Source organism: Hippoglossus stenolepis, chromosome 12, assembly GCF_022539355.2.
Source record: "Hippoglossus stenolepis isolate QCI-W04-F060 chromosome 12, HSTE1.2, whole genome shotgun sequence".
Taxonomy (NCBI): domain Eukaryota; kingdom Metazoa; phylum Chordata; class Actinopteri; order Pleuronectiformes; family Pleuronectidae; genus Hippoglossus; species Hippoglossus stenolepis.
This window is the reverse complement of record NC_061494.1, coordinates 23,168,034-23,182,374: the sequence shown is the minus strand read 5'-3', so window position 1 is coordinate 23,182,374 and position 14,341 is coordinate 23,168,034. Positions and strand designations below refer to the sequence as shown.

At 43.4% G+C, this 14,341-nt stretch overlaps 2 protein-coding genes across 2 annotated transcripts in view; one reads left to right on the top strand and one right to left on the bottom strand.

Annotated features, from left to right (window-relative positions):
• LOC118118932 (WD repeat containing planar cell polarity effector) overlaps positions 1-3,013 on the top strand; it is a 70,880-nt gene extending 67,867 nt beyond the window's left edge. Inside the window, exon 20 of the mRNA XM_047342355.1 lies at positions 2,891-3,013. The gene's annotated coding sequence lies outside the window, so the exon portion shown is untranslated. The remainder of the gene's footprint in view (positions 1-2,890) is intronic.
• Positions 3,014-6,701: 3,688 nt separating this feature from the next.
• Positions 6,702-13,255, bottom strand: otx1 (orthodenticle homeobox 1). The gene is made up of 4 exons (XM_035172526.2): positions 12,858-13,255; positions 10,607-10,796; positions 9,740-9,891; positions 6,702-8,562 (listed from the first exon to the last, which is right to left on the bottom strand). Exons 2-4 carry the CDS (start codon positions 10,701-10,703, stop codon positions 7,813-7,815), a joined length of 999 nt encoding a protein of 332 aa, XP_035028417.1. The 5' UTR covers positions 10,704-10,796; positions 12,858-13,255; the 3' UTR covers positions 6,702-7,812.
• Between the last annotated feature and the right edge of the window lie 1,086 nt (positions 13,256-14,341).

The following is a 14,341-nucleotide window of genomic DNA, read 5'->3' as shown; positions in this document are numbered from 1 at the left end:
AGTTTCTCTTCTTGGGTTCAATGAACGAGACGAAGCATCAAACTACAACTGTTTCAACAAGAAAACACTTTAATTACAGTTCAACATATCTGTGTTTAGCCTCAAGGAGAAAAATAATTAACACAACGTGGACAACGGCAATATAATTGTTTATTAATGTACAATATCTGTGAGAAATTGAAAATGCAAAGAGGTTTTTATAAACCGTAATGTTCTGTTTGGCCTCAGCCTTGTTTTCACTCGTAGAATTTCTTTGACACGTGATTTTAAAGCCACGACATGTGTCAGAAGTGTCAGAGACGTCGTGTGTCAATCAAATGCTGAAGATTTAGTTTGACACAGGACTTCAGAGTCCTCGGAGAGCGTCATTATTTCTGTTATTGAAGTCTTATAAAAGGTGTAAGAGGGAGTTAATCCTGTCTGGAGACTAATTATCTGCACAAATACGTGACATCACTAACACAAAATGAAAGAACCATGTATTTGTTCCTGTGTGACATATATAGCCCCCGGCTCCGTATGTGGAGAGGAAATTTGTCTCTGAAGAACAAACTTGATGGAAAAAGGAAACGTGGCCAACTAGTCAGACGGCAAACGTGTTGACATGCGGAGACGTCGTCGTCGTCGGTGGGAATCTCTGAAGCCTGCAGGTCAACAAGTCTCCATTAAGCTTCCCCAGGTCTGAAGGGCTGCAGGGGAAAGACAAGTCGGGACTCGGGCACGAGGAGCCGCTGCATCTTTTCCAGATGAGATAATACGAAGCCCTCTTCAAATAGCTCTCCACCCTGTCCCTTATCACCACGGCTTCACCAGGTAGAAACAGGAAACGTCAGCAGAAAGACAAATAACAAATATTGCTCACAGGAAGTTAAATATGAGTGTGAACTGCTGCTGAAACCAGTCCGGTCATGTGTGAGTTACTATGTTCACACGAGGAAAGAGAGGAAAACACTCACATGAAGCTGGGCTCGGTTTACAGGAGCTTTAACATCCCGACTGATTCTGAAATCAAGTTGCATCTCGCAGGAGATGAGAAGCTTCTCAGAGATTCTTCTTCTCTCGTGTCTAACGAGCGACGCGTCTCTTCTCTGACGCCGTTTCACGAGGAAGCAAAAACAAACATCAGCAGTGACTTTGTTACGTCCTTCATCTCATCTTAACGTTAAAGAATATTTCCGTTGGCCTGTAGCTGCTGTTATCGACATTATATAATCTATAGCTAACATTATTCCCTCTCATCTGGCACATCCACAGCAAAGGGGCGTTTTCCACCGAGCTCTTCTATTGGCCGTACGGTTGAGATGTGTCTTGGACGACTTGTGTTCATGCTACATCTCCACGAGCGTTTCCTCCAACTCAGCTGCTCACTGCACTCGTACAGCGGCTCGACTCCTCTCTCTCATTGGTTCTGGAATCAGAAAGTACGAACAGAAACGTCCTTAATATGAAACATGGCCCCGATGAGTTTGTGCGGAGATCAGAAGGTTTGAGGATGGATGATCTGGGCTGAACATCGGTTCTCCTGTGATTCTCAGAGGCCGATTGGATTAAATCGTCCCGTTCTTCCCGTGGACTGAGCTGAAGAAGAAGTGTTTGTGCTCGAGAAATGTCTCAGAATCTGTAAATTACTGGTTACGAACTTTTTTAGACTTTTGGGAAATGTTTTGGGAAACGTTTCAGTGCTTTAGCTTCAACTTAATAATCAATAATCAAACTATCAGGTGATTCATTTTCTTTCATAAACGGTTGTAGTGACGTTAGCATTTAGCTCTGAACGTTGTTGTTGCGTATCTACCGATCCACAAAGCTGCAAACGGCCTCCTCCTCTTAGTGTTTTAGCTGTTTTCTCAGTTTTTCTGTCACTAAAAGTAAGTTTATCTGTTTTCTTTCATATTCTCTGTGTTCACAAGGTTGTCAAGTGTAGAAAAAAACCATAAAATCAACCGACCGTCGTCGTCTTGTCTCACTTGCAAGTTGGTTTGTGTTTGTGTTGTCAGTGGCCAAATGTCAGTGTTGACTTGTGGAAGAAAAGGAATTGAAACGTAGCAGCGAGGTCTGAGTCGTTCTGTTTCCTCAACTAAACCGACGGCGTCCAAACCCGGGAGGAATTTCATGAATGCTCTCTGGGCCTGGTGTCACAGGGGCTAAGCCGCTCGCACTCCGCCCGCCCGACTGTGTCGCCCGCCCGGACTCGACTGTGAAATCCCCCGACAGAAGCCAATGTTGCCTCTCACCTTCTTTGAGTTTGGACGACGGCTTCCAGAGGTCGTTGGCGGCGGCGTTTAGTGGTTTTTTGAGGCGAAACCCGTTCGTGTCGGAGCTGGAACACGTAACAGGAAACGCCAGCGCGGCCTCTAGAGTTTCATGTGTCCATACTTGACATTAAACAAAACAAGATGCACAAATAAAAAAGGAAAAAGGAAACAAAGGCCTTTTCCTGACAAAGCGGAGAAACCGGAGACGCTGGCCCGGACTACACCCACGTCTCTGTACAGTTGACCCCAGATTAACCTCCCAGGTAAATTTAATCCTCCTGTGTATCACCTCTCACTCCTCATACCGGCCTATAAACACACCGGGATGCCAAGGTCTGCTGACAGCTGACAGCCAATGAAAGACGAGTGTGTGTGTGTGTGTGTTTTCTGTCCTGCATGGACCTGAGAGACAAAAACAGCGTCCCAGCATGCAGGCTGCTATCGGCACATCTCCTGGTCCCGTCGCATCACTTTCTGTCACACACACACACACACACACACTCACACACACACACACACACACACACACACTCCAGACTCATCGAGGTCGTGTGAGTTCTCACAAACCAAACCCTGGAGGATCAGGCCGCCGTCTCACAGCCGTCTTTATCTGCCTCGTCTTTCTCTTCCCACAGATACAATCGCAGCCGCTCATGCAAAAAAGCGGTCCGGCGCGGTTCCAGTTCACTTCCTGGACAAGTGTGAACCAAATGTCAGTTTCCAGTCCGCCCACATTCAGACGCCTCCACCGGGAGCGGGCGAGAGGCCGAAAGGTCAACGGCTGACAACAGGCGGCGGCGGTGCAATCGATCGTCCTATTGAGCCGAGTATGAAGGTGTCAGGCCCTGAGCTCAGGTTCAACCACACACACACACACACACACACACACACACACACACACACACACACACACACACACACACACACACACTGTTAAAATGACAAACCGGTTCAATAAAGCACCCTTTTCCATTAAATATCAGATTTCACTACTTTACTTGGATGCAGCTGCAGGAAAACAGCCTGAGAATCATGTGACCTTATGGATTTTGTATTGTTTTTATTCCTGGATGCAGATGTTAAGACTTAAACGTCCCCGTCAGCGTTTTTACAACACATTTAAATCTTTGCAGCAACATTTTTAATAAAAGAAATGATCAGGTGTAATTTAAATAAAATGGTAATTGAAGATTCTCAGTTCTGGTTATGAATCACTTTGCGTTTAACTGTTAGATTTATGCCGCGTGAACCTTGTGTCGACCTGAACTGATTCTTAAAACACTCAAAGAACTCAGACTGATCAGAAACAGATCAAATAAAGAGATTAACTGTTTGACCAGATTACATCACGTCATTCATGAACCTTTCAGGATCCAGCTCCCCCCCCCCTCCCCTCGAACATGAGGCCAAACCTCAGCCCACGTTAGAAATAGTTTCATATTAATAGTTGTTGTTGTTTTTTTTGCTTTAATGTTCATCAATTTACTACAGATTTACGACGAGTGTCTGCGATAACTCAACAAATCTGCATCTTTGCTTTTTTATAAATGATAAAACGATAACGCTGATCTCTCCTGGTTTTATAATCGTTTCCATCTCAGTTATTTATTTTGTCTGCACAGCAGGTTCAAGAGTTTAACTCCAAGTTTATCTGTCAGGTTTGGTTCAGGGATCATTTAAAGGTCAGAGGAGTGAGACTCTTCATACATTCATATTTTAATGCTAATTCTCTTCAGAAGTCAATTAAACTAATGTAATAATATTTGGTTGTTTAACTACATTAATCAAACTAATAAGCAAATGCAGAATTATTTAAAAAAACACTTAATAGATTCGTTCATTAGTTGAATTAGTTTTTCTATTTCTAAACATGTTATTTTTCTGGTTTGTTTTTACTTTAATTTAAATTAAATTAAATTTAACCTTTTACTTTTAATTTCAATGTGTATTTTATTAAATGCATGTTACTTGAATTAAGGTAAATATGCTTTAATTTCCTCAACGTTGTATTTGAAACATAATAAATAAATAGAAAGAATTAAAAGTTAAAACTTCAAACATCTGAAACTCAGGTATTAAAATGATATTCAGAAGAAACTGGGACTTTCTGATGACAAAAACATTTGAATCTTCTGACAAGAGGAAAATATTTGCTGCAGGAAAGTGACGATTTTTCTCCGCATCACTTTTCACACAAATGTTTTTCGAAAACAAAACTATAAAAAGTCCAGAATCATTTCAAACTCTGGTAAATTGAAGTGTTTTCTGGAGGATTCGAGTTGAGGCCTCGACGTCTTCGCTCCTTTATCTTTTATCCAAATATCTTCAAATGCAATAAATTCACCAGGATGAGAATCTTAATAACAATAACTTGTATTTATTATAATTTGCACATTTCCTCTGCAGCCTCACGTTAAATATCTGTTCTCCTCCTCCTCCTTCTTTCTGCGGGTGTTTGAAGGTGACCACCACATCTCTCTCTCTCTCTCTCTCTCTCTCTCTCTCTCTCTCTCTCTCTCTCTCTCTCCCCCCCCCTCTCCTTAAACAATCCCGCAAGATTTGGTCGCAGCAGCAAATGTTTGTTTGATGCAAATCCGGACAAATCCTCCGCTGCTGGTGGACACTCGCTGCGCTGTTTGTGCGTCTTGGCGCAAACATGTTTAATGTCCCGCTCTGTGGATATTTATTCAGCTGCTGTGAGATTCATTTACATAAAGACTGAGAGAGAGAGAGAGAGAGGGGGGGGGGTGGGGAGGAGAGAGAGAGAGAGGGGGGGTGAGGAGCTGCAGCTGAAACACGATATGATCGATCAGCTTCATTCTGAGAGATTATCGATGGATTTCTTTAGGACAGAGTTTCCAAACGTCAGCTTCTTTCACGTGGGTGATTTTAAAAATGTAAAACTACATAAATCCACAACAATAAAATCAATAAAAACAACGGTTCATGCGAAGAAAACAGTTAAACAGGCAGCGACTGGATTCATGGATCAGGGATCTGATCAGTTTCTTATTGAGGGATTGTTTCTTTAGGACGGAGGCTCGAGAGGACCAAAAGAAAAGAAAAGTAATATTATGCAGCAGTTTTCAGATCGTATTGATCATATAAATGCATTATTATTATTGTTATTATCTCAAATAGTGCAGTGTTACATATCTATTTTTAGGAGCAGTAGATATTTAAATCTCACAGGTTCAGATTGAATAGTTTTAGATCTGAAAGGATTAAATTTACTGATATTTAAATATATTCTTTAAAATGTAAATACATCTCTTTCTTTTATCTTGAAGAAAAGTCAGTTTCTTCTTTTCCTTATTTTAATGAACAGGTGAAAAACAATCCAATCCACTGACGATGATAATAATGATAACTGATGATCTGTGTTTTAAACAGATGTGAAAACTCAGGAAAACTGAATTAAAACGTTTTGACCCTTTTTTTATCCAAAACAAAACTGGAAAATGATTTAAGAAAAATAATCAGCAGATTCACTTAAATAAAAAAAATATCCTTCAGTTGCAAAATATAAGAAGAATCTGTGGATATAAATAAGAATTAAATGTGTTGATGGAATCAGCAGAGACAGAAACACGCACGACCTCCCGCTGCTCGGCGCCTTTTTACGCGTGATTTCTTGGCACAATAAGGATTTGCGCGTGTTTTTAATGCGGGGTCATAATTAGCATGCGGCGTGTTTTTGCTCTTAGTGCGGCCTTCACCGTGCACACACACACACACACACACACACACACACACACAGACAGTCACACACACACAGACACGCGCGTCCAAAACAACCTTGCCAGAGAACTGACGCAATAACACTTCCCTCCTCTTCTCTTCTTTAATGCTTCATGTTTATGCCTGCGAGCGTTAACACACACGCACACACGCACGCACGCACGCACGCACGCACTCGTACATCTGACCCTCTAACCTGGCCCCACCTACGTAATTACTGCATCAGAGGCGCTGGAATTCCTGCAGGTTATTTTGGAGAAAGCGACTCAGGGCGCAGGAGTAATTATCGCACCATTACAGCGCTGCATTCAATTAGGCTTCGATCAAATGTCTCCCGGCTCCGCGGTCGGGGCTCTTCCGCGGTTTGGAACAGCCGCTGTCCCCCCGCAGCGGAGCAGAGACGTTCGTGTCTCCATCTGAACACAGCGAGGATTAAAACCCCGCGCGCTCTCAAATGGAAATCCGGGCCTACACGCGTTCACGGCGGCTTGTATTAATTATGCACTAATCTGCATTTACCCCCGTTATAATTAAGAAAACAAGCCTTTAAATAAAAGTGTGACTAGTTGAAATGAGAGAAGACAGGAGCTGCGTGGAGCTGGTAATTCTGTGGTGCGTCTAAAAGAGAGAGAGAGAGAGAAAAGGTTCGAGTCCCTGGTGGGAGATCCAGCAGAGACAGAATGAATTGTGGGGAAATAAAATAAATATGACTTAACGGATCTTTATTGGATGAACATGTATGTAAGGGTGGTCGCCTCAAAGATACATTCAACATCTCACTGCCATGTTGGAGTTTTTATAAATCCACATTTCCTCTGCAACAAAAAAAAAATAGTTTTAAAAGAAAAATGCTTTGACTCCAGTGATCAAGCCAAGTGCTGCGGGTTCGAACATCACGACAGAGCCCCAGAGAGGATGGACAGGAGGAGGTTCAGAACCATCAGAACCATCAGAACCATCAGAACCATCAGAACCATCAGAACATCCGGACCTGGACTCCGGCCCAGAACAGATCTGCTTCCTCCTCAGACATTTCAAAACAGCCCCAACATTTCCTCTCCGAGTCAAACGATGAATATAAAAACTGAACTTTATGGCCAATTTGTTCTCTTTGGAATATTTGGAAAGATTTACATACACTTTTTTTTTTTGACTTTTTTTTCTCCCAAAGTGGTAATAAACAATTTAAAATCCAGAAAAAACACCAACTAAACATGGTCACTGTAACTGACCCAAATACATATTTACAGATTTCAGCTCCTCAACGCAGCTGACTAAAAATCTCTGTCGTTCCTAAAATAACAAATTTTCTCCAGAAATAAAAACTGTACAGGGTTCGATTGGGTCGGAGGGAACGAGGGAACGAGGGCGGAGCAGGACTCAGGTCCTGCAGCGGGGGGGAAAGTATCCAGAGAGCTGCTGGTTCAAATGACTTCTTCTGTTTTTAATGTGGAGAAAAAGAGTTTAAGCTGATCCAAGAGGGGGCTTGTGAAAACCCCTCCGCTCCTCACGTCAGGAAACAGCTCCTGGACTCTTCTCTTCACACGACTGGAGGGGGGGGCTGCTCTTCTTTCTTTTTTTTAATATATTTTTCATTTTTAAAAAGACGTGGAGGACGAGAGGGAGGAGGAGAAATAAAACAAAGTCCGGTTTGCTGAGCGTTCCTGCTGCCGTCTCGTCGTCTTATGGTTCATAAACTCTTTTTGTCTTTTAAAAAACGAGCAGTTCGCTAAATCTGGAGAGTGAAAGAGGGAGCAGGCGAGCAGGGGGTGGGGGGGGGGGAGGTGGAGGAGGAGAGGGAGGAAAAAACACAAGATCACAAGACTTGGAACCTCCAGGAGGCCTGGTCTTTGTAGTCCAAGCAGTCTGTGGCGTTAAAGTTGAGCTTCCACGAGGAGGCTGCAGTCTGCTCTTTGTAATCCAGGCAGTCGGACGAGTTGAAGGCCAGGCCGGAGCCGCCGTAGGCCTGGTGGTGGTGGTGGTGGTGGTGGTGGCCTGACGACTGGCTGATGTGGTGGTGAGGGTGGCCCGACATGGAGGAGGCCGTCATGGGGCTGAGCTGGTGGGGGTGGTGGTGAGAGTGCATGGGGGCCAGGTAGGATCCGCAGTCCACGCCGCTGAAGTAGGAGCCGGACGGGGCGGGGTAGCCCTGGCCGTAGCCCGGCGTCTGGTTGTAGGACATGGGGTAGGAGGTGGCGGCGGCGGCGGAGCCTGACATGGAGCGCTGCATGCAGGACGCGTTGGACGGGGGTCCGGGCTCGGGGAGCGGGGCCACGGCGGGAGCAGGAGCGTTTCCGGGGGAGATGGCGGGGCTCCAGATGGAGGAGACGGTGCTGATGGAGGTAGAGGTGCTGCTGAGCGCCACCGGGCCCGTGTGGTTGGTGGTGGAGGACGAGGAGGAGGACGAGCCGGTGCTGGAGACGGCCGGAGGCGTGAACTGCCCGCTGCTCTCGGACCCGGTGCTCTCCCGGGCCGGGGAGGACTTCTTCTTGGGCGGCCGGGCTTTGGCATTGCTGCCGCTCTGCTGCTGCTGGCGACACTTGGCCCTCCGGTTCTTGAACCACACCTACAACAGAAGGACACCAGCCAGGAGTTAGCAACCGTTCACACCAACGAGGAAGAAAAACACATGCTGAGATACATTATGGAGGAAAATTGGGGGTTATTAGGCAGCGAGGTTCATTTCCACGCGGCCCCTTGGCTCGGACCTGCCAGGGGTCTAATTTCATAGCTGGTAGACGGCTCTAAGATAACAGGCTATTGGGTTTCACCACACACCGAGGTAACTCTAGAGCACCGGGAGGGTCGGAGCATGTAGAGCGTTTTGTTTCACACACACATTCTGAGAATAACTCAAATTGTGAGAGCGAGGCCGGCCCTGCTTTCCCCTCCAGTGCCTCCGGAGAGCCGTCTCTGCTCAACGCTGCCCAACGGTTTTCTGTGGGTTCACAGGAAGAGGCCGACTCTTCGTCGCCGATCCAACGTTTCAGGTCGAATTACAGAGCGTTCGGTGAGGAGGCGTCGAATAATCCCGTGAATCTGATGGAAAATCCTCTGAGATAACGTCGTGTTTACATGTGGACAAACAGTTTGTTCTGCGGGGACAGAAACTGTGAAGTCTGGGTTCAGTCACAGGTGGAAACAAGGAGTCAGGACGAGTGTCCATCCAGAAGAATATGATTATTATTATTATAATAGAGGATTAAACACTGAAATCAATGAGATACTTTCCTACATTACTTTATAATTAACTATTCTCTTTTTTCCCTCAAAGGTTAATGACCTTTTAAATGACTCTTAAATAAAGTGTTTTAATATTTACTGTTAAATTAAAGTTAACAAGTTGTAAACACTCTGACGTCAGCAAAGGTCAGTTTGATTTAAGGAAGTAAATAAAAGGATGAAACCAGCAGGTGAGTTTTTTATGTGTAAATTAGATTAGTTAAAGATGAGTTAAGGGTTAATTAAGGTAAAGGGAAATGTAAGAATTTCCTTAAAAGGTTTCTGCTTTTAAAATAACTTTTCAAATAAAAGACAATTTCAGCTTCATAACGTTTCTGATATTTAAGTTTGATGTTTAACGTGTTTCAATGAATTTATAAGAAGTGTTTTTATCTTGAACCATTTCCCTCAGATTGAGCAGAAACATCCTCTGAGATAAAGTCATTTTTTGTGTGTTTGTGTTTGTGTTTGTGTGTGTGTGTGTGTGTGTGTGTTCGTGTGTTCGTGTGTCCGTGGTGTACCTGGACGCGGGACTCCGGCAGGTTGATCTTCAGCGCCACCTCCTCCCGCATGAAGATGTCCGGGTACCGGGTCTTACCGAACAGAGACTCCAGGATGTCGAGCTGCGAGCGGGTGAAGGTGGTTCGCTCCCGCCGCTGCTTCCTGGGCGTCGCTGCGGGGAAGAGGAGACCAGAGGACCGTCAAATCAACCGAAGCAAACCCGAATCAAACCAGAATTAAAACCGAATTAAAACCGAATTAAATCTGTATTAAACTGTGAATTAAACTGTGAATAAAACTGTGAATCTGCCATAATAAAGATCGAGGTTTCCATCGACTTGTTTGGTCTAAATCTGGTGAAATGTTTAAGTCTCATTTTGTGTCTTTTACTTTTCTTCATAACACTAAACTTGTATTTCTTTATTTCTCAAAACGAGTAAAAGAAAAGTTTTCTGCTGCTGAATGTTTTCCTTCTTTATTTAAACTCCGTTGTTCTGAACTCACTGAGAAATAAAAATGAAAATAACTTCAACCATGTTCTCGGTTTTATTAGTATTATATAATACAGACTAGTTCTGTTGGTGTGTGAGCAGTGAGGAATAAACCCTGTTAAATAACACACACACACACACTCACAATAAACTGGTTTAAACACTAATGACACACATCTCACTGTAAAAGATGTTATAATTAGATTAATTCATTTATTTTGCAGGATGTAAACTCTTTAAGATTAATGCTCCAAACGTTTCGCATCTTTTACAGACCAAGAACCTTTAATAACTATTATTATCATTAATATCAGATATTTTTCGTCCTTCTTTTCGTGACTTGACTTTGTGTGTTCATCGTTAATGTGTGTATCAGTGTGTGTGTGGGAATCGAACCTGGGTAGCCCACTGACGGGTGCAGCAGGTCCATGGCCGCGCCGCTGAGCCCGAGGCCGTTGACGCCGTACGGGGGCTGCTTGAGGTAGGACATCATGCTGCAGGCGGTCACTGCTCCACCCAGCTCCGGCCACTGGTTCGGTTTCCCCCGATGCTGCAGCTTGACGGGTCAGGGGACCGATCCAAGGAACTGGGGACCAGGACCAGAGGAGGGGGGGGTCAAACATCCGGACGCACAATATACAACATAACGATTCATAATATACAAGGATATTTAGTTCAGTCTCGTGTTTTCATTTATATTCAATAGACGATTCAATTCGCAGAGAGTTTTTTAGTATTAATTCTTATTTTATCTGAGAAGAGAAAGAAACAAAAAGAGTCAAAAGCTTCGAAACTTCAGCAGCAGATAAAAGTTATGAAGTTATGATTCTGCTGAAGTTAAACCAGAGTCGATCTTTAAATCGCTTCAGGAAAAAACTGCTGAGATATTTTCACGTGAGACGAGTTTCACTGTTTTTAAGAAATAAAACAATCAGGTTATAAATAGATGTAAACAATCCTCTGATCACGTGATCTATCTATTTATTCATTATTATTATTATTCATTATTTACTATGAACCATTTCCTACCGGCAGAATTCCCCCTGTTCAAACACACACACACATTTCTTCCATCACACTTTATAACATGATGTGAAATATGTAAACTTAAACTTTCTACAATAAAAATCCAAATAATAAAGAATTAAATGAAAGATAATATTGACTCTGTTATAAAAACATGTTGAGGTCAGTCAGTGTAATAAATGAAAGAAAACTAATTTACAGAATTAGGATGTTTTTACACGTTTAAAGCCAAAAGTTAAAATTATGTCAGAGGAGTTTAAATTATAAATATACATATTTACTTTTTCTTCAATTTAAAGTCGAGAGATTATTATTGTTCTTTGTTTTTACGCAATAAACTAAAGTTGAAGCCTCTGAATAGAACTCATGCGTGTGTGTGTGTGTGTGAGTGTGTGTATAGGCCTGTACCTACAAACACACACACACACACACAATAATAATAAAAGGATTATGGACGAGGTTTGATCATAAAAATCACAGCTCTTGTTTTTTCAGTTTTCTTCAGTTTGTTTTGTTTCGTCAAACTTTAGTTTTTCAGTATTTCAGTTTCCTGCGGATCCTGAAAACAACTGAATCCACAGCAGGAAGTTGAATAATCTCAATAAACCAGTTCATCTGATACTTACATTATTTTATTAATTCTATTTACAAATCAGAGAAATGTCTGAGGAGTCAGTTTTGACTTGTTTTCTAAATATCGCCTCAGCTCCAGGTTCCTCTGCTATTTTACAGCTGCAGGAAAAAAACCACCGAACTTCATTGGAAAGAAAAACGCAGATTATTTCTCCACTTCGTCTTTTTAACAGATTAAAACATTAAAAGGTAAAATATTACTTTTAAAAATACGATTTTCATTCCGTGCTTTTAAAAAAACCTGCAGCCTGAAGACAGATCATTTTAATTTAGTTTTCTCGGTAGAAACAAACGGATTAAAGATTAAATTTAAAGCAGCACAAATACATTTATCTCAAATTAAATTCATCTGCAGTTTCCTCCAACAAACACTGATGATCCCGGGTTGAAACATTTTTAAAAAAAAACAAAACACTCCTAACCCGGTTTGATTTAGTCCGAGTTAGTTTGAGTGTGCGAATTAAATTAGAGGCACCGGAGCGACGTGTATTGCGCGGCTCGTCCCGCGGCTCCGCGGCTCCGCTGAGGCCGCAGAGCCACACGCTGAGCTCTCGGTGCAAATGAACTCAATTAGAATTTAGATGAGAGCTCCGGGGGGAGAGAGGAGCCGCTTATCTGCCAAAGAAATTAACAAAAACCCCAACACGCCTCTCCAATTACCCGGTGCGCGCTGCAAACCTTTTAATGGCCACTTATCCCACAAACTGGGGAAGGGAAGAGGAAGAGGAAGATGAAGGTTTCTCTTCTGCGGGAGGAAGTTTACTGAGTTTAAAACTCAAAGTCCTGCACGAGGAGGATTCTGGGATTTTTTTTTTTTTTTTTTTAAACTTCAAATCATCTGAAAACTGTCGCCACATGGAACAAATCAAACTTTTGGAGGATTTGGTTAAATGCGTAAAAGTTGCGCGTGACGCTGGAGTGGAGTTCGCGCACGGAAGAGGAGGATGAGCTCTGACTTCAGGGAGGGAAAAGGAGGAAGAGTCGTTACCTTGTTGTTTTCTCCTCTTCCTCTGGCGCCGCGGCTCCCGGAGCAGCAGAGTAAAATCCAGCAGCAGGAACAGTCGCTCGGAAACAAACCGCAGAGTTCACAGCATCACGCGGGACTCACGCACACTCGCTCTCACGCGGGGCAGGTCTGCGGTGCAACACACGGGCGTCGCCGCGTCCTCGCTGCGGTTGCGGGTGTTGTTTTTTTTTTTTTTTTTTGGTTGCAGCCAAATAAATCAAACTGATTTGCTGTCGGGGGCTCGTCGCCGCGCGTCTGTCAGAGTGTTTAGGTGATTTGTGAGACGGATGGAGATTGATCACCTTCTCTCCGCCCCGCGCCTCTAAGAGCGGAGGACACCTGCAGATCCGCCTCCCGCAGCCAATGGCCGCGCGGCCCGGGCCTGACGGACGGCGAGGGCGTCCTATGAGCGCAGAGAGCCTCCTCCTCCTCCTCCTCCCTCCTCCTCCTCTCTCTCTCAGCCCTCCTCCTCCTCCTCCTCCTGCAGGTCCCGGTCCCGAGACCAAACGAGCCTCCTAAAATGTGACGGGAGCGTTCCGGAGGCCCGCTGCAGGAGGAGCGCGCTCCTGGAGGCGTTTGGAAGGTTTTGTGCCAAAGTGCGTAAAAGCAGAAATTAACAGATTGTTGTCATCGTTTCTCAGGAAGAGTTCAGACGTGTGTTTGTTTGTGTGGAGCTCAGGAGGAGAAGAGGAGGAGAAGAGGAGAAGAGGAGGAACCGGAGGCTTCGAGACCAACGAGAAAACTGGTTCTGATCAGAAACTGAATCTTCCTTCATCAGAAACTCATTTTCTGACAAATTCTCAAAGTTTTAAGAATCAGTTAAAGATTAAAAACATTTTAAAAAAACATCTCGAAGGCAAAATAAACGAGAAATTAGTCGTTACAACAAATACAATGTTTGATTCACAGATTTAAAATGTTTTGTGGGTTAAAAACTATTTAATTTGCTTTAATTCGACAGATTTTATTAGTTTAAAAATAATATTAAAACACATCAGGCCTCACGTGCGTTTTATTTTTAAACTCAAGGTTTTTTATTTCAGAGAATTCGTTTAAAAAAGTGAACGTGAGAAATAAAAACAGGAGAAAAGAAGTTAAATTTATTCATTTTGATTTTTATTGTGATACACCCCCCACTCTCTCTCTCTCTCTCTACACACACACACGCGCTCACACGCACCAGTCTCATGAATATTAATGAGCTCTAATCCCCATTTAGAATTACATTTGAGGATGGTTGACGTAAAGTTTAATAGGGAAAGACCTCCAACTCACTGCGGAGGAAGAAGAAGAAGAAGAAGAAGAAGAAGAAGAATCTCAATCAAATGTTTCACACGAGATTCAAACACAAAACACACAAAACATTTATTCTGTTCTGTTGTTCTGCGGTTTTGAGGCAGAAGCAGAAGCTGAAGTGTGGTTCGACAAAACAACTTCTGAGGCTGAGGCCTGAGCTGAAGAGAGGA

Excerpts from the sequence above, each read along its gene's own strand:
- otx1 (XM_035172526.2), bottom strand. The coding sequence starts at position 10,703 with ATGATGTCCTACCTCAAGCAGCCCCCGTACGGCGTCAACGGCCTCGGG. Across the intron at positions 9,892-10,606 it reads CCCGTCAGTGGGCTACCCAG|CGACGCCCAGGAAGCAGCGG; the intron begins GTTCGATTCCCA and ends TCTTCCCCGCAG. Across the intron at positions 8,563-9,739 it reads TGCCGGAGTCCCGCGTCCAG|GTGTGGTTCAAGAACCGGAG; the intron begins GTACACCACGGA and ends CTTCTGTTGTAG.